Here is a 20,203-nt window from a genome sequence, read left to right on the forward strand (position 1 = left end):
TTATAATAAATAAACAACTATAAATATAATAAATAAAAAGTGACATTAATCCTATTAAAAAACATAAAATTGTACAAGTTTCATTTGTTAATCAATCACACTTAAAGTTTTCAATAAATTTTAATTAATGATAAAAGTATATTCTTCTCATATGCTCTTTCAATTTTTTACTTCTTCACTACCATTTAATATTATTTATAAATAATTTTATTTACTATTTATCAGATTATCTAATGTGCATCAAACAAGATAAAAACTTATCAAACTTTTTATTTTTATTTTCCACTCTTATCATATTCATCTGTAATCTGTATCCTATCTCGAATCTTGATATTCAAGCCATTGACAAAATAGTACTGCACAAACACAGCCTTACATTAAAAATTAAAAACACATTTCTCTTTCCAACATTGATTTGTAAACAATTTGAATCGATTGCTAGAAAGAATTGCGTTCTTCGTCCCAAAAGAAGTGACATAAACATTTATATCTCTATTTATGTATATATTTAATTCCTCTGCTGCAGGGAAAGCAAGAGAGGCGTCTATGAGTAATAGAAAAAACTTACAGGCATTCTCCACGTGTTTGCTTTTTTTTTTAGCTGACTACTAAACTCATTAGTCACAAACATTTTAAGAGAGCCATGGAAATAAAAGAAAAATAGGTTATTATTATTATTTCTTTTACTGTCCACAGGTCGAAATAATTAGGATGACACCCTAACTAAGGCTCGATTAACGAGATTGCAATACTTGGGATTGGTATTCTCCCAACGCCCAAATGGGGAATATGTTTCTGTATGCGGCGTATGTGATCATGCAATTCTTGTTGAAGACTCCCATTATTTCCTGAAGTGATGATAAAGTAACACGATTAAAACGATTTAAACACTTGAAGAAGTCAACTATACATTCTGGATTTAATTTCCTTAAAGCGAATATATTAATAAAGTAAAAATAAAATTAAGGATGCATAAAAACAAAGTAAATTATATGGTCTGTGTCTTCGTACCTGCTGCGGAAAGTCACCGTCCTCCAATTGGGAATTTATCAAGTATGCAGCTGCCCGGTGCAGTGGTTGCGAATCTCTCTTAGCCTGTTTCATTATTACGAAAGGAATGAGAACATAATAAATACAATCTGGACATCATTTTTATTCTGCGCAGAATGCATTAACAAAGTATCTAATTATTTCGAAAAACGTCAAAAGTTCCATCATTCGACTAGGATCGAAACCCATTTCATCCACATCATCACTTGAATCTTATGATTTGCATCTCCCTCTATTTCTCCACCTTGTATGAACCCAAGACACCTAATTCGTGTTAAGTTGTGATTAAGTATGGGCTCCAATTTTAACTTGTAAGCTAGGATTGATGTGCTTCTTGCCAAAATTTAAATTTCATATACTCTTGCCAAATTTAACTTGAAACTTTCTTATACATTACTTTTAAGCTCCAACCAAGTTATTCTCGCACATCTCGGAAAGGAAATAAAGTTTGAAAAAACTAAATAACAAAATAACATGATATATACTAAATGACAATATTATACAATTAGTTACATTATAATATGAGTTTATTCAGCCATGGACATATCTATCTCTAAACTAAAAGGGTGGCCAGTACAAGAGGTTTCCACCTAATGGGGTCTGGGAAGAGTAGATACAGGCAGCCTTACCCTCGCAAGCAGAGAAGCTATTTCCAAGAATCAAACCTGTGATCTCCAGGTCACAAGGCAGCAACCTTACAGTTGTGCCCAGCATCATCCTTGTAGCTATCTCTAAACTACTTAACTAAAAAGCCTAATCGTCCTTTCTAAAACTAATGACTTAAGTATTCTATAATAAGGGTATTTTTGGATAAACTTCTCCATAAGCATAAGCATTTATAGGAGAAGAAAAAATGAAACAAGTTTCTCCTTAAGCTAAAATTAACTTATGCATACGTTAAAAATCATCTTTTAGAGAAGCTTATATGAGAGAGCTTCTAAAGTTAGCCTATGTATAAGCTAATTCTAGCTTATGGAGAAGCTCATTTCATTTTTCCTTCTTATTTTCTTCTTCTAGAAGTGTCTATGGTGAAGTTTATCCAAACAGACCCTAAATGAAAAATTGGTGCTGTGCAATAATAAAATAATCAACATAATACTGCATTACAAAAAAGTAAACTTTGTCATACCTGTCCAGCATCAATGAGAGCCAACATAGCCCACCCAGTGTTGACCACATGAGACCTGTTGCCTTCCAGATTTGAATACACCTGAACAAAAACAAATTGTTAGAAAAATAACTCAAGAAATCTCATCAATTAAATTGCCAGTATTCTCACTCAATGTTAATTTAAAATCTTGATGCAAAAGTACATTTCCTAGAACCACCTGTAAAAATTATGTTCATCAGTTCATCTTCTTGAATTGAGCTTTCCCTTTATATTTGTTTACAGGTATCTAACATACTAGATTCCAAATTTCCAGGGACAAATATATAAAATTTCTGTCTTATACAGAAAATTTGAGACAATACTGTTTTCCCCTTGGTATTGAAAACAAATTATAAAGTTCGGAATCCTCTAATGCTATTAATTTCATAGTATGGTTGACAGGCCAGGTGATAACCAACGGCACAGCCCTTCGTTTGACGTCAGTATGCCACTCATGCCAGCTAAGCTGACATGGACATCCAATGGTATTGGGGTTGGGAGCTAGGCTATAGGTGAAGATAGAATCTGTTGACACAACAACCTAGCAAGGTTGGGACTTGGAAAGTGTATGAGTTGGATATCCCACATTGATTAGTGATGAGGCCAAAATAGTGTATATAAGTGGGAGATAACCCTCACCTTTCAAACTGGTTTTATAGAGTTGAGTTAGACCCATAACTCACAATTCTGACATGGTATCAGAGTCTATTCTAGTGATTATTGTTGGGCTTATCGGACTGTTATCAGACCACCTGCAATGTTTAGTCCTGCAAACTTCACGCTCGAGATGTCCGGTCCTTGGCGTGACGAGAGAGTGTGTTGGAGAACCCACATCGATTAGTGATGAGACAAAAATAGTGTTATAAGTGGGGGGCAACCCTTACCTTACAAGTCGGTTTTGTACAGTTGAGTTATGTCTATAACTCACAATTCTAAGAGTATACATGTAGGAATAAAAAGTAGGCTGAGTTAATTGGGATTTGGGGAGTGAGTTAGTAAACTATGGGCTGTCAATTTGGCAGTTAAATACGAGACCCACTGTAATGGAATTCAACAATCAATAGCAGAACCGGAATTTGGTTTTAAGGGGAAACTCTTGTTGAGGGAGTTTCCCTATGTCTCTTGCTCTGTCTAACATTCTTTATCTTTTCTTCCTGTTTTTGCAATTCTCTCTCTTTATCTGCTTTTCATCTTGACCCTAACTTTATATCAACTTTCTATTCACCACTTATAGCTGACTACCAAAGGTAGTGCCCAAACCAGGCAAATTCAAAGGATGGACATTTCAAGGGATTTTTATTCTTGATATTATTGCTTGTACAAACATGTTGGTTTCTTGATTCAAATCCATTTTGCACACCCTTTTATAGCACTTTTGCACACATCTCAGGGAAACTAGCTGGTGTTTGTTATAGGTTGTGCAGAGTAAAAGAAAATTGATACCGACAATAAAAACAGCAAATTTGACCTTGTTTTGACAGGACAGATAACTCTCTCCCCAGCCACCAGAAGGAAGCTGCTTGGACAGCAGAAATTCACAAGCTTTACGGATGCTTGAGCAATTACTGAAACTCCTTCCAGCAGCAATCAGACCTTTTACCCCAAACCAAGCACCGTAAGTGAAGCAAACTCCCCAAGAACCATACCTGTTTAGCAGTTTAAGTGATTAGAGGTCTACTGAACAGAGAAAGTTCAATTTCATGCAGAAATAGAAGCTGGCAGAAAGAAAGAAAAATAACAAAGAGTAGAACATACTTGAGATTCATGAATACCCCCAAAAAAACACTTCAACGTTATAAACAATATCAATAGAAAAGGTTATGAAAAAAGACTCCCAAATGGGAGGAGCATACCATGATCCATCTGAAGCTTGTATTTTTTCAATGAAGGTAGTGGCTTTATCGATACAATGTTGTATTTCTTCTCGGCGATGCCCAGGATATAATTTCCTAAATGATGCCAAAGCTTGAATCGCTGCTGATGTACATTCCACATAACTATACACCATACATAAGGAAACATTAAAAAGTTAAAAAAAAAATTGAATGGTGGAGTAGGTGGAATGGAAGATGGATAAAACTTATATTTCACAAGCATTTGATTGCTTACGGATAATCAATAACGATGTCACCAAAAGTTTCAGCAGGATTGATTATCTGACAACAGAGAAAACATTATCAGCATCATGTGCTTATATCTTAAATTTAATCCAGAAAACAGCTTCCCGAATTCTCAGGAGCAACTATTGAACCATAGTTCTAAAACCTAAAGGTTAGTCCAATGAAACCTGAAAAAGTTTGTTCTTAAACTATGATTCAACTTGTAGTTGCTTTTATAGCATCAATCCAAAAACTTGAGCTTTACAACCTGACACATGCATTGGAAAAAGTAGTTGTGGTACTGAGTAATATGATTTTCAAGTAGACTAGCTGTTTATTTTCAATTTTTAATGATACTTCATTTGTATAGAAAATAGATTACAGCCAAACTTTTAGTGAACAAAGAAAATTTTTAATGATACTTCATTTGTATAGATAATAGATTACAGCCAAACTTTTAGTGAAAATAGAAATTTTTTAATGATACTTCATTTGTATAGATATTGATTACAGCCAAACTTTTAGTGAAAAAAAAAGGAAGATATATTATAGTTGAAGCATTTATGAGGTAACATACTTCATAACATATAAAAGGAGCTCAAGGAGCAATGCCTTTAAATTAAAAGCTTTAAAACAAGAAGTATGGATATTGTTATTCCTGTGGGAAGATAAAAATGTGTCGCATGCCATCACATGTTTCACATTTCAAAGAAGATATACTGAAAACTAATGACAATATGCTAAATGATGAGAGAAGGATACCTCCAACCAATTATAAGATCGTTTAAGCTCATATGTTGCAAAACCACCATCTTCATTCTGCAATGATGGAGAAAATATTTTGAATAATACAATTGATTCTCCAAACAGATTGAATCGATTTTGTAAATACCAAATACTATTGTGGATTACAGTCAAACATACAATGTGTGTGTGTGTGTGTGTGTGTGTGTGTGAGAGAGAGAGAGAGAGAGAGAGAGCATGTGGATAATAATTTTTAAAATACTGGAAATAAGCACAGTATATATATAATATTTTTTTATCTCTTCTACTACATTCTTCTTGTATATATGATAACTAAAGTAGTGCTAAAATTGCCCAAATCACTAAGCTAAAAGACTAGAGTCACTAAACTCAATACAAAAATACATGTTACAACTTACAAAGGCAAATATACACACAAAAGCTCCACCCAAATTATTAGTCAAAATGGTGAGCAGCTAAGTCACATGATAGCCAAAGCTCTCATCAAAGCATTGGAAATTAGTATAGTTCATTACCAAACTGAAGGCTTATTAACATCTCAACATATGTTTAGGGTTTCGGCTTGTGGAAATGAGAGAGAAATATGTACAACACTATTACTATAGTGGTTTTTTACTAGAAAAAAAATATTTCTGAAACTTAGGCATATACATTCCCAGTTATATTATTAGAATTAGTTTTACAAAACACTATAATCATAACCAATTAGCATTACCATATCTAGTCCTTTTGGTGTTTCCAGTTATGTTACAAATGAAGCTTCAGCTATTGTTTAATTTAAGAAAAAAAACTGTATCAGTGTGTCATTAAACATGCAAAGTGGATACATTTCATTTTCAAGAGTCAATATCAAATTTTCAGTGAAATGCTACATGGTGAGGGATTGGATTTTAAAAGATCAGTGAAAAACAGTCATCTTATTGATATTAGCATCATAAGTATTGAAGGAACCAATAATGACATTGACAAGTAATAGCATAAAATGATCTCCATGGTATATTTTCTCATAGTATTCAGATAATCTGGCTCCAATTGCGAGAAGTCTAGCTACCTGTAGTGAGAGAATGACATTTACAGAATCATATAATCGCTTCACGTCTATTGGCTCACCAACTATTTCTGGTGCAATTTTGGATAGTAATAGAACAGCCTGAGAAAAAAAAAAAAATCAGGAGAGAAGAATCACATAAGCAAGTCTAACTTGTTTTATCAATAATTACTTTCAGTCCTTCAGCTGTGCAGTCAGAAATTGGCCATCCATGATCTCCAGTTGAAAAAGGCCAAGCACCTTTTGAAATGTGACGGTACCATTTATTAAGATCACCTGGACAATCTTCTAAAACCTTTTAAACAAAAAAGAAAAAAAATTATCAACAAGGGCAAGTCAATGCAACTTAAAATGATAAATGCAAAAGAACACCTGTGAATTCTTAATATAGGTATGAGCTTTTCTTATAGTTGGACCAAATTCTTCAATGAGGTTAGATGCAATAATTGCTTGGACAGCAAAAGCAGTGTCCCATAGTTGACTTCCATTGTAGCCCTGCAACAAAATATTGGTTACAAGTTAAATTTGTAACTTTTTTTCATAGACTCTAGCATGTGACATTAACAAAAGCTCATTTGTGTGGTAACATTAGTTCCACATATTACATCATAGAGAGACAAAAGTCAACACAACAGTATAGTATGTCCATATCATTCCTAATCATCTGTGAATATGTCCAATTAAACTAAAAAAAAAACATCACTTAATCATTCTGTCAAGGTGAAAATTAGTTAATTTATATGTTGACCTGCATTTTCATGCCATCTTCTGCAATCCATAGATAATCATAAATCCTGGGAAGATGCAACTTGAAGGCCTCAGAATTTGGATCTTCCACCCAACAGCAAAGCATATTTAACACCTGAATAATAACCATTAGAATCATAACTAGGTAATCAGTATTCCTAAGCATTTACTGGTTTAGGTGGAATTAATCTATAAGGGGAACATGGAAGGGAAGCTCAGGCATCCATAAAAATATAATTAACACAATGAAAATAAATTGAGGTAAAGTAAATAAATGGTCAGCTCAGCAGATGAACTACCAATCATTTAACAGTATGTTAGTATTCTCACGCTCCTACTCAACAGCTGGAAAGTAAAAGAACAATGAACAATTTGAAAGGAGCCCCTTAGATGCCTGACCCCTTTCAACAATTACCTTATTTACAGGACCTATGCAAATATATCGAGTATTCTCATCTTCGTAATGTATATGCTCCAATGCAGAAATAATAGCCTTTTCCCTCAATCTTTTTCCAGGCCAATGCATCAGAATAGGCTCAAGGAACTTGTGTAGAGATGCCCAAAGAATATCCTGTACAAGTGGGTGAGGATAGTACAAATCTTCCTGCACAAGAGCAAAGATAGTCTACTTGTAATTCTTATCTCCAGCACAATTAAATAGGTAGTTGGATGTTAGAGGAATCAAATGCCAAATTTTATTTGTAGAGAAATAAAATCATTTGTGTACCTTCACCCATAACCGTGGTTAAGAGTTCAATTATTGTCAACCCATTTATCCCAAATACAAGTCAACTTAAGCACATGGTAGGGTTGGTCTGTGCATTGCCCAACTTTCAAGCCCAAATGGCTCATGTAAGGGATTGTGTCAAAGATATAAAATCATTAATGTGCTTTCAATTAACGGCTTAAGCTTGAGAGGTTTGGTCATTGACACTAGATATGATAGCCTACAGCAAGTGGTTACAGAGGGACTGAGGGAGTAATGTTTGTCCTATGTATATGGTTGGCATTGTGATGAAATAGAATTCCTAGCAAAAGAAGTAGAATGTAGTAACAGTAACTTCATGATTGTCAGGCAAGTTCCTGATCGATTGAACAGGAAACCTAATATATGGTTTCACCAGAAAAAGAAGCCAAAGAGAGGGGCAATGTTAAGATGCTATATTCAATGCAATCATTAGCATGAGTAGATCTAGGATATTCTTTTGCAGGACTCATTTCATAATATTTTCATAGAACCAATTTAGCAGTTTCACTAACCTTTGCACACAAATTGCGAGCCTGATCCCAATCTATATCATGGTATGGTACTGTATAAAGCTCTTTTCTCAAAGATAATACTGTTGGTGAGATTGGACCAACAAACCTCTTGCCATATAAGTAGGACATCGGCAAATAGACCATCCGGCAGTGACACCACATCCTTCCTGTAATGCATTAGCATAAAAATATGATTTATTTCCTGTTTACATAAAGAATGAATGGAACATCAAACAATGTTCACAATGACTAAAGACAACCAATTTAACAAAGAAACCATTTTATTTAAATTCATAAATATCAAGTTTTTCTCAGGAAAATCATATACCACATCAAGTCATGAACAGATGCCTTCTTTGAAAAATCTGGATACAATATGCCAAGAACCAACAATCCCAAAAGCTTTAAGCTTTAAGGTGAAGGTAGGCACATAAATAATTTTATGTTACATCTCTAACGCACCCCCTCATACAAGAGTCCTTTGGACTTGAAAGCACGAATAATGCACAAGTCCACCTACCTTGGGCTAAAATTCAACCTTTTATAGGAAGAATGAACACACCAAGGAGTGAAATTCAGACTACTTGGTTATAGAGGATGTAATACCATGCCATGAAACAACAATTCCAAAAACTTAAGATAAATGCACATGAATGATTTTATATTAAATTTCTCATGTACTATTTATGTTCATAATCATGAATATTCTTATCTGTGTGATAGCTTTCTTTTTTCCCCCACAACATAAATTCATACACCAGAACCAAATCACAAAAGATCTCTACAGACTGAACAACAAAATAAAAACTCCAGTATAAACTTTATATAATAAATCTTTTGTACAAATTTAAGTGACCTTGTTCAACCCAAACTAAATTTATTTCTCCACCAAGTTTCTTAATTAAGTTGGCAGGATTCCACCACCATCAGTATACTATAAAATAATGATTCCTCTCAACTTATCCACATTAAGGAGAAAAATGTTTAGAATAAAGATACACAAGTTGATCTTATTGATCAGAACACCTATACATTTGTTGAAATCTTAACAAGAAACAGTCAACTGTATAAGACTGAAGCTTTCCATTAAACATAATATATACATCTATATATATAGGATAAAATACAAAAAAAAGACTTAAATATGTTTTTAGTCCTTCAAATTTGGGCAATTGTTTTTTTAGTCCTTTAAACTTCCACAAATCATTTTTAAAGAAATTAAATTAAAAAATAAACATTTTTTACGGTGACAAATCGTCACAAATTGTGATGCCATTAACGCAAAGAATGAGAGGGACTAAAAGTAGCTTTTTGAAAATTTGACGGACTAATAAAACAAATTCTTTTTTGAAGGACTAAAAAAAACAATTACCCAAATTTGAAGGACTAAAAACATATTTAAGCCAAAAAAAAGGAATTATTGACAAAAGCATTTCTAATTTAAGAAACAACTGATATTAGCATTAACCAGTTAAGTGGCTGGCTGTTCCTACCCTGGAATTTTTTTTATCACATATCCTTTTTGTACATTTCCCTAATGTCTTCTCTGTGAACAAGTTAAAACATAAGAAATACAGAACAAAGAGCAAGAACCTGGATGAAATGGAAGCATGTATGGAAGGAGCCATATCTCAGGGGGCAGGGGATTATTTCCAGACCATTCATACACTCCAAGTACCTATCCCACAACAAAATTAGAAATAAATATACCACAATGCCATATCTATCATCAAAATAAGGTTGAGATCTTAACTGAAAGCCACATCTTCCCCCATGACGTTATATAAGTAGCACCACCATGCCCTAGAATCCAGTCACGTGCCTTCTCCATTTCCCCTTGTCCATCATTAGGCCCCTCACCTAGCAATCTCAGAGTAATATAACTCAAGACAGAGCCAAACATGGTGCTTGGACCTTCAATATGCAAACCCCACCCACCATCCTTGTTCTGCAGTTAAATTTAACTAATTAGGAGGACTACTAGGAGAAGCCCATAGATTAAGGAGCAAAATGGCATGAAGTTCTTACTTGATGATTATAGAGGTAACGGCATATTTCCTTTCTATGTTCTTCAGTTAAGACTGTATTCAACGCCCCAGTGATAGACAGAGTAATTACCTGTTAATTGCATACAGCAGATAGTTTAGGGGTTTCATGGTTATCAATGGGGATGGAAGACAAAAATCTAAAAACCAAACCAAATGAAGTGTTGAAAACATAACTTACCAAGCCAGGCATCAGAAACATGGGACCTCCATAATCTCCCGGCCAGTGTCCGTCATGGCACTGGAGAGTTGAATGGAAACTTACGGCCCTTCTTAATGTTTTTGTCACAATCTCTTGGGTCACATCCTCAATATCCTTAACTCCGACTTTGGGCAAGACTTCACGTGTTGGGTTCTCTCTTGCGAACTAGGTTGTTTTATATGAAAGATCATTGAACTTAATTGGTCAATTTTCTTAAAGAGAAAAGTAACTTTCACACCATAGTAAACCACTTATACGGAATACCATAACAAGGAATAGTAGAATAAATTAAATTGTGAAGAGATTCGTCCTCATTTGAATAGGCAACATGTAATGTAATGTAAGGGAGAAGAGAATCGAGACCTGCATCCGCATAAGTAGATCAGCGCTGTGTTTGTGGGTAAAGCGGTTATCGTGAAAATTCTGGCGAGCTTTCTCAATCTCGAGGAGATCTTGCGGCGATCCAAGCTTAGGATCGAACTCCCACACCTGTCTTCCAACGTGATTGTTCAATGTCCGAAGCCATGGATTCCCTCCTTCGGCGAACTTGAGCTTCCACATTCTGAAAACAGAAAAAGCATTACATTTGCAAGTGGAGGGGATGAGTGGCTCTAAGTAAAGTAACTAACCTGTTTTGCTGGCAAGAGGCCAATTCAATCAGATCAAATCAAAATGGGGAAGGTGTAATAGTCAAGTAGAAAAAGACAGCAAGTGCATTTCGGAACCATTCAATCACTTAATTCAATTTATAACAACTACGACTGACACCGAGGCGGAGCTTGCAAAGCCGACAATGACTGCTACGGGGGTGGCCCAAACAAGTTACGGTATGCGATGTGCGTGCGTGGGTTTCGTTTTTTTTTTTTTTAACCCGATCCGATTGAGTCTACCGTATCAAAGTGAAATAATTTTCATCATTTTATTTTTAAAATTAACGGTTTAGATATTTTTTAATTTTAATTTTTTTCTTTTTAACTTTTTGTATCTTCTTTCCAAAATTAACCCCTTTCTTTGATGTTATTTGTCCTCTACCTCTTATCAACCCTAACAATCAAACCCGTGCCGCCACCGCACCTCTGTCAAACCCGCGCCACAAGGCGGTGGTGCTGCCGCCACCATTGCGATGGTCTACCTTTATCGCTAATGGGAATACAAGATGAAGAGCAAGAGAGGGAAGGAGAACGATCTACGGCGGTGCGCTCGCATTTGGCGGCTTTGGTGGGTGCGATAGATTGCTCCTGTGAAACATTGCGCGATTGCTCTTCGTCTCAGGCATTGGAAGGGGAGGTGGTTTTCAGGTGTGGCTCACAGTGACGATGAAGATGAGGTTCCAGCGATGACTGTAGTTGTTTTGGACGCAGCGAGAGATGGAGGTTGCTCGATGGTTCGTCGTTATCTGGTGTTTTCCTTTGGCGAAGGATTTCACAGGGGCTCGCGTTTGGCTTGATTTAAAAAAAAAAAAAAGATTGATTTGGATTTGAATCTGGATTTGTTTCTTGAATCTGATGTTTTTTTTTTTTTATCAATTTCTCAGATCTAAAATAAATTTAACATTATCTTCATAGCTTTATCTGTATTGCAGTAAAAAATAAAAAAAATAAAAAGCTTTATCTGTATTGGATTTTTTGTTGTATAGGTCCTTAATTTGTTGTTTGTTGTTTTCTTGAAAGTCATGGTGAAGCAATGGTTCTGTAACAATTTCTCAGATCTAAAAAAATTGAAAGGGAGGAAAAAATCGGAGCGCGAAACCCCCTCTTCTTGGTAGCGATGGTGGTCTGCAATAGGGAAGAAGAAAGAAAGCGGAAGGGGAAAGAAACTTGGCTGCCATAAGGTGGTTTCAGAGGTATCATCGGTGTTATTTCGCAGTTTTCAATGGGAGAGAAGGGACATGGATAAGGTTAAATTGGAAAATACAAAAGATAACAAAAAAAATAAAAAAATAAAAATGAAAAATAATCCCATCCATTTTTTTAAAAAAACTAGTAGATCTGAGGACTTAAAAAATCTTGCGGACGGCGAGAAAGTTGTTTCACTTTTACACAGGAGACTGGGTCACCATGTTCACGCTTAACACTTCAATTCCTTTTTAATCTTGTTGTGTTTTTCACTTTAGTAAAAACTAAAAAGAATATAAATGCTCTAAAGTTGGAAAATGTATAAAATAAAAAAGATATGTTTTACTTAAATTATAAGTGGGTACCCATGTAATTTTTTTATGCTTTATTTTATTCCCTTGTTTATTTTTATAAATAGGAAGTGTAAGCTCTCTCTCACCGATCTATCTTTGGAGTAATGTAATATCTCTAATTGTCATCTTATGTCAAAGTTAAAGATTAAATCGTGTCTGGATTAAGAAACTTAATTATCGAACCACTTGTGTAAATAATTTTTTATATTTTATTTACTTGTTTGATGCAAATTCCAACAAAAAACTATCAAATAAAAATGTAAAAAGTCATGGAAATCCTCTCAAAAAAAAGTGATGAAAATATTATTTTCGTTAATGCATACAAGACTCCTTAGAAAAATTTTCTGGTTCCTTTTTATAAAATTATCTTTAAATTATTTCTTGCATTATTTTTTTTATACTAAAATATCTTTAGTTATTTTAAAAATTTTGTAGTCACTAAATAATAAATGTTATATGTTACTAATACCTCTATCACGAATATAAGAAAAAAATTGATTTATGCTAACAAAAAAATTTAATTTTATGATAAAACCACTAACATCATGTTGATAGACAGTAAAATTTGTGAAGGCATTTCTCCAGTCCAGTACCTTTCACCTAAAGAGAAGGTTAGCTTAAATTCTCAGCAACTACATTGCAAGTTCTCTTAACACAAGATAGGAAAGCAGATTTTGTTGGCAATCTTCCAGTATGCAAGCTAAATAAGTAGAATCTTCCATCCTTTTACTTCTTTTTTTTCCATGCATTGAAAAGCTCTAAGCAAGCTGCCTCAAGATTTACCTGTCAAAAAGCCAAATCTATTGCAGTTTGTGTACTTCAACTAAAGGCTAGTGATTCTGCAACTTTTATATCATAACAATGTGGAATACCAAGGGTAGTTGTTGGCATAGGTTGACTAGTTGAATATCTATATATAAATAACACCAATAACAGTTCCTTTACCTCTTAGCACAAATGCATCAAAATTTGCTTATATAATATTCTCATTCGGTGCCTTTCATACTGTTGGACAATTTTTTTTAAATCAGAGAAAAAAGATACTTAATATTAATAAAGAAGCTATTAGTATGCCATAACCGAGACCAATAAACCACCATGGTGGCCACCAAAAGTTCAGGCAATACAATATCATAAATGCACCTAGCTGAAACTTAGCTCCCCCATTAAATCCAACTTTTATCCTGCAATGAGTGGTGTATCATTTCTACTAATAAAGGAATTCCACAAGCTGGCATGAACTCCTTTCTACCTACCACACATCCAACCAATCTTGCAGTCAATCAGAACTATGAACCACCTATTGTTTTTATTTCCATAAGTGCAGCTCATTTATTATTGTTTTATGCTTCAGCAGAATATGTTGTTATTCGTGTAATAAATGCCGAATGCATATCACATAGATGAATGAATCCCGGAGCTGCACTTCCAAACTATCCCTGCTTCAGTGTATTCTCGTTTATCTAAGCTTTACCGTCATCAACCAACCCTGCCACCACCTCAAGCACTCATGAGGCAAGCACTGATATTACTACTCCACTGTACAAAAGATACAGTGAAGTTCGGTGACAAAGACCTGAGCCATGACCATGATATGAACTTGACATCTTGCACCAAGGCAGAACACACCATCCATATTAAAAATAACACTGTTCCTCTTCTTCCATATACCAAATATTACCGCACTCCAAATGATCTTCCACGTGTTTTGCTCACCTTTGGATCTACCAAAGTCAGTATGAATCCAGAAGTGAGTATGCATAGATCCCGGAAACACGAAGGCAAAGTCCTGAGATATCCACTTCTAGCATTCCCGCCACACTTTGGAAGTCACCTCACAGTCGATGAACAAATGCTCTAATGTCCGCTTATGAAGATTTGTGTTCGGAATAAATATGCATGCTCCAGATCCAATTTATCATTATTAATTTTAATAAATATTGTTTTTTATTTTATTATTATATTTATTATTTTATTAAATTGTTAATTTGACAAGTGTTTAATTAAAATTAAAAATTCTTATCATGATAAACATTATAATAATGAGAATCAAGTCTTTTATAATTTTAATCTAAATTATTCTTAATAGTATAATTATTGTGAATGAGACATCAATAATCCAGATAATTTATTAGAGTTTGACAATAACACTATACTTTAGGGTTAACCTTGAGCGAATGGAAAAAAATATTATATTATATTTTTATTTGTTCTTGAAGAAAAAAAAAATATTACTTCCGGACGTTAAGAAATGTTGTTAAACACCTACCTTGATTAGTAAATTAATTATGATTAATTTACTATTGATTTAGTATTGAACCTACGAGTTACATACAAAGAATATGACAATCTTTGCAAAAGAAAATGTACACAAACCTATTTTTTTCTATTTTATTATTATTGTATATTTTTTAATACAAAATAGATCATAATTTGTCACTGCAAGTGTTGGAAACACTTCAATGTAACTATCAGATTGCACAGTAGTCATGTCCGAATCTTCCTCTACAATTTCCTTCTTCCATAAATTTTCTTTTATAGGGAGTTTATCCTGCAATACCCTCCGCAACAAAAATGCCACTTTCTTTGGTATTTTAACTTCCACACCTTGGTGAAACGATCGTTCAAGGATTTTTTTTGTCGAAATTACTAAATAGGAGTAAATTTTAAATAAATACTCATAAATGAGTAAATCGTAGGGTATTCCATGACTTCTAAGGTCAAAGTCATAAATCATTTTAAGACTTTTGTTTTTTTTTTCTACTAAAATAGTAAAACAATTTACGACTTCTTAATTTTTTGTAAATACGACTTTAAAGTCATAAATTATTTACAACTTTAAAATCGTAAATAATTTTATTTAAATTAATAAAAGCTAAAGAAACGAAGAAAAAAAAAGAAGCTAAAATCGCAAAATGATTTACGACTTTGAACTTAGAACTCATGGCATATCCTACGGCTTACCCCTGTATCGGTATTTATTTAAAATTTACCCCCCATTAGGTGATTTAGAAAAAAAAATTACCCCTAAACAATGGTTTCGTCTCACACCTCCTCCAAAATGGTATTGAGAGCCAATGATTCTTCCTCTTGAATTCGGAAAAGATAGGCCGAGTTGGTAGAATATTCACCCGAAGAACTATCCCATCAAACCCAAACCCAGGCATCGGAATCAACCTTATGTACCTGCACATTTTGCAACAAACTTGTTAATTGAAAACACAACTCCCTCTCCCACTCAAAGGTCTCTTGTCTCCATTGAAATTCCTAACACCACCTATCATCTCTCCAACCCCATACTCGCCAACCCCTTCTTTTGCTCGAAATAAAGTAGAGTCTTGGAAATAAATTTGCCAAGCAATTTCTTTCCAACCAACCATCCTCCCAAAATCTAACTTTGTCACCAATTCCTATTTTTCGTCAGATTCCTTTATCAAACCACTTTTCTTGATTAGTGACCCCCACATACTAACTTTAAATCTCTCCATAGCACCATTTTCCTCCTTCCAAAGACTACACCACCCATCATATTTTGATATAAGTACATCCCTCCAAACACCCTTAATTTGATGTGTGGAAAAGATTCTACCTCCATTTTCCTAAAAGTGACTCATTAAAAACTTTAATATTTTCACCCCAAGACCTCCCAACTTCTTGCTCGTACATATATCCTCCTATTTCATACTGTTGGACAATGATTAGTTGGGCAAGTTAAGTGTTATTTAGCTATTTTGACATCCATGATTAGGCCAAAACTTGGACAAAATGGATTTCTTTGTTGTTAAATACCCAACAATTTCTTCTTTTCCATATTGCCCAAGCAATTGCAACGATGTGATCCAAAAGTTCATCCTCCCCCAATTGAAAATACTGATATGACCAATCTGCAAAACTTAGATGGTCAAGTAGCTCAATTCGGATTCCCAAATATGATGCAAACCAAATCAATTGAACAGTTAGACACTTCAATATGGCATGCGTGATTGGTTCTTTGTTAGGGATTAGGAACCAAGCTCTAAACGTGCCATTGAGAACATGCACCAACAACCCAAACGCAGGAGCAACCCACCCAAGCACCTGATGGATTACATCTAACCGAATCTGTTAGTATTAGAGATAAAATTAGTTTAGTTAGTTACTAGAAGTTATTTGAGTTGTTAGTTGGTTGTGGCAGTTAGTTAGTTACTAGAAGTTATTTGAGTAAGTTAGTTGGTTACTCAAGTTATAGTTACTAGAAGTTATTTGAGTAAGTTAGTTGGTTACTCAAGTTAGTTATTTTTCATCTTTGTATAAATACATCAACTTTATAATACTTTGATGAATAAAATTCTCAAACTGTTTTTCATCTATCTTTCATTTCTTTCATTCCTGATATGGTATTAGAGGTTTTTGCTTTCGTGCCTCTTGCTTTCTATTGAAGCTATTTCCAGTTCTGCCTGGTGGTGTGGATAGTTCCGCTAGCTCTTGCTTTGTGGTGACGAGCCCTGACTTGAGGGGGCGTGTTGCGAGTCCCACATCGGGTGGTTAACGAGCATGGTAAGTTCTTATATAGCTGGGTAGGCCACCCCCTTATGAATCGATTTTTAAAGGGACCTTTCGGATGCCTGGTTGGTTCTTTTTTTTCTCTCATGGTCATGGCTGTCGTTGATGATTCTAACCCCTTCATTCTTCATTCTTCCGACAATCCTGGCATTGCCTTAGTTTCTCATCCTTTCACTGTGTTCTCAGTGAAGGCTTAGTTGCTGATGTGGTGTTGTGGAAGAATTGACGTGGAGTAGTTGCGGTGCTCATTTCTGCCATCGCATTGTGGTACCTCTTCGAGCGTGCCGGTTACAATTCTTGTCCTTCGTCGCCAATGTCGTGTTGCTTCTCGTTGTTATTTTTTTTTTGGGCCAAAGCTGCTAACCTTCTCAATAGACCTCTTCCTCCTCTCCCCGGTCTGGAGATCTTGGAGGAAACTATTGCCAGGGTTGTTGATGCACTGCAAATTTGGTTGAATCTAGCCTTGTCTGTTGCACATGACATAGCAATTGAGAAGAATTTTCTGCTTTGCCTCCAGGTTGTTGGTGTATTGTGGGTAATATCTTACATCGATAGTTTGTTCAACTTTTTGACTTTGATCTATATCGGTGTTCTTCTTCGCTTGTCTCTCCTTGTGTTGTATGACAAGAATCAGAACAATTTCAATTTTCATGGCTAGAGTAAGTTTCTCCATGTATAACACTATCCAGTTTTTGCCAACAAGGTATTTGATTAAATGCTTTTGAAAATTTTGGCTTATTGTTTCAGCCTTTTAGGCTTGTTTTGATGATTTTAGCTTCTTCCATGTGTGGTGGTTAAGCATTGTTCATTTGTTAGCTTATGTCATGAGTGGTTAAGCCTTGGTTATTGTTGGTTCACAAAGTGTTTGTGAAAAGTTCTCATAGAAGACAAATTTTGTGATTCTTCTATTTTATTGATGTAAGCTTCTGTCTATGGTAATTAAGTATTGTTTAAGCTTTTGCCATGGATGGTTAAGCATTGAATTGTTGTTTTGCTTCTGCTCTTGATGGTTAAGCCCTCTTGCTTCTGCCAAGTGGTTAAACTTTGAGGTATAGTTTTTGCTTGGTGGTTAAGCTTTGATAGTTTCCTGGATTAATGATTTGAGCTTTTGTCAAATGGCCTTGTTGGTGATTTCGCTTAATGAAAGCTTTGATGCTTGCTTTGGACTCTTGGAAGAAGTCGAAGTTGGTCAAAGATTTCTAGAAGTTTCTGTTTTGACCGATGCATTTCCGGCATGTTTAGCTATATTCCAAGTTTTCAGATTTTTTTCCTTTAATGTTGATGTATTGTATTATCCAAGTTAGAAATGTTTTCAACACGTTCTAGCTTGCAGGGGTATTAGAGATAAAATTAGTTTAGTTAGTTACTAGAAGTTATTTGAGTAGTTAGTTGGTTATAGCAGTTAATTAGTTACTAGAAGTTATTTGAGTAAGTTAGTTGATTACTCAAGTTAGTTATTTTCCGTCTTTGTATAAATACACCAACTTTGTAATACTTTGATGAATAAATGTTAGAATTAATGTCTCATGTGAAAGACATGTGACTTATGTAGGGATTAATAAGTAATAATTAACGATTAAGGGCTAAATTGTAATTGGGCTTATTAGGAGAAATTTCTAGAGATAACTGTTACTTCATGGGAGTAGTGGTTATAAAAGGGGCTTAATACTCACTAACGTGAAATAAGGTCCCCTTCCTGACCAGAAAAGTGTTCTCTCTCACCCATAGTCATCACGAACGGAGAGAGGCAGAAAAGAAAGGCTTAAGGAAGTTAAATCTTATTTCTCTCCTCTTTCAAGGAAATCAAAGTGCACCGGAGAGAAGTTCCTATGGAGAAAAGTACAAGTCTTCCTATGGAGAAAGGTACATATCATTATCTATTGATTATTTGTGAGAATCATAGGTTTCAAGATCCTATTATTTTCTGTAATTGATAGTCTAGGAAACCCTTTAATATTTTACAATAAAATCCTCAAACTGCTTTTCATCTATCTTTCATTTCTTTCATTCCTGATAGTTAGAAGCGCTGAGTTGGCAGGTCCTTATTGGTGGAAGGAACGATGTTGTTTGCTACTTGTCTCCATCTTCTTTGTCGTGTCATGCATTCTCTTATTTCATGTCTATACTTTTTGTTATTCCATTTCATATATTTCTTATCTCAGCATTCTTGTACGATGCTTATAAATTCGAGGACTAGATCCCTTCCATGTACTACAAATTAGTCTTCTCCTTAATATCACCATTAGTATGATAAGAAATTTATGAGTATTCCTAGTCCTCGAATTCTAGGATAATCTTTGCTGTGTTCATAACATTCTTCATGTAATCCACACATTGGACATGTGGGATCTAAATCCATTCCTTTCCTTATTAAATACTGCGAACTGGCAGAATATTGTGCTTGTCTCCAAACTAGATTGGCACACTTTGGGACAACATCAATTTTCCAAATGTTGGACCAAAAATTCTCATGAATAGCACTAGAGATTGCTTGGAGTGTATGATTCATCGAGATTGCCAGTTGTATCCTGCATTGACTGTATAAGCGCCATCAGATGTCATCTTCCAAATCAATTTATCTGTACATGAATGATTCCCCAAAGGTATGGGCATTGTACTCTCTAATAGCACCTGGGGAAACAGAAATGACTTTGTTATGGTTCCACTTCCTTGCATCTTGATCAATCAAGTCAGCAACAAGCATATTTTTTTCATTCGTGGAATTTGGCGAATGTATTTTATTGTCCTCTGTGATATCTCTTGATTAAAGACGGGATGTTTATGATAATGTTTATTAAAATTGTTGGTATTAAAAATATCTTCAAGCATGATATTAAAAAAAAAAATAGAAGAATAATGTGAATACAGTAATGATTAAAATAATAAGGTTCATTTCTCTCACTCTCATGATAGAAGACATGGTTCTCTTCGCTTTAGAATTTAATTTTTTGGCTGTTGTTCAACTTGACACCATATTATACAGAGACTCGTTAGACAGCTTTGTTTTTTCCTTTGTTTTTAATGTTTCATACATGTGGCTGCTTATTATATATATTAACATTAGAATTATTGTCCTGTAAGATGAATATTCAAAGCGAGAAACTTAT

General features: G+C 34.6%; 1 protein-coding gene across 1 annotated transcript; it reads right to left on the reverse strand.

The window, feature by feature from the left end:
* Nucleotides 1–472: 472 nt before the first annotated feature.
* On the reverse strand, nucleotides 473–12,314 carry LOC548054 (cycloartenol synthase). The gene is made up of 19 exons (XM_003516801.5): nucleotides 10,996–12,314; nucleotides 10,730–10,928; nucleotides 10,346–10,531; nucleotides 10,148–10,237; nucleotides 9,873–10,067; nucleotides 9,713–9,797; nucleotides 8,120–8,286; nucleotides 7,275–7,463; nucleotides 6,861–6,974; nucleotides 6,485–6,607; nucleotides 6,285–6,407; nucleotides 6,116–6,214; nucleotides 5,062–5,118; nucleotides 4,310–4,356; nucleotides 4,054–4,197; nucleotides 3,669–3,846; nucleotides 2,180–2,260; nucleotides 1,012–1,095; nucleotides 473–848 (listed from the first exon to the last, which is right to left on the reverse strand). The coding sequence occupies exons 2-19, from the start codon at nucleotides 10,925–10,927 to the stop codon at nucleotides 735–737; spliced, it is 2,274 nt and encodes a 757-aa protein (XP_003516849.1). The 5' UTR covers nucleotide 10,928; nucleotides 10,996–12,314; the 3' UTR covers nucleotides 473–734.
* Nucleotides 12,315–20,203: the final 7,889 nt, after the last annotated feature.

The sequence above is a fragment of the Glycine max genome, chromosome 1, assembly GCF_000004515.6.
Source record: "Glycine max cultivar Williams 82 chromosome 1, Glycine_max_v4.0, whole genome shotgun sequence".
Lineage (NCBI taxonomy): Eukaryota > Viridiplantae > Streptophyta > Magnoliopsida > Fabales > Fabaceae > Glycine > Glycine max.

Coding starts and splice junctions, on each gene's coding strand:
- LOC548054 (XM_003516801.5), bottom strand. CDS start 10,927: ATGTGGAAGCTCAAGTTCGCCGAAGGAGGGAATCCATGGCTTCGGACA. Junction 7,464..8,119: donor CTCGCAATTTGTGTGCAAAG/GTTAGTGAAACT, acceptor GCTCTTGTGCAG/GAAGATTTGTACTATCCTCA. Junction 6,408..6,484: donor CCTATATTAAGAATTCACAG/GTGTTCTTTTGC, acceptor TTTGTTTAAAAG/GTTTTAGAAGATTGTCCAGG.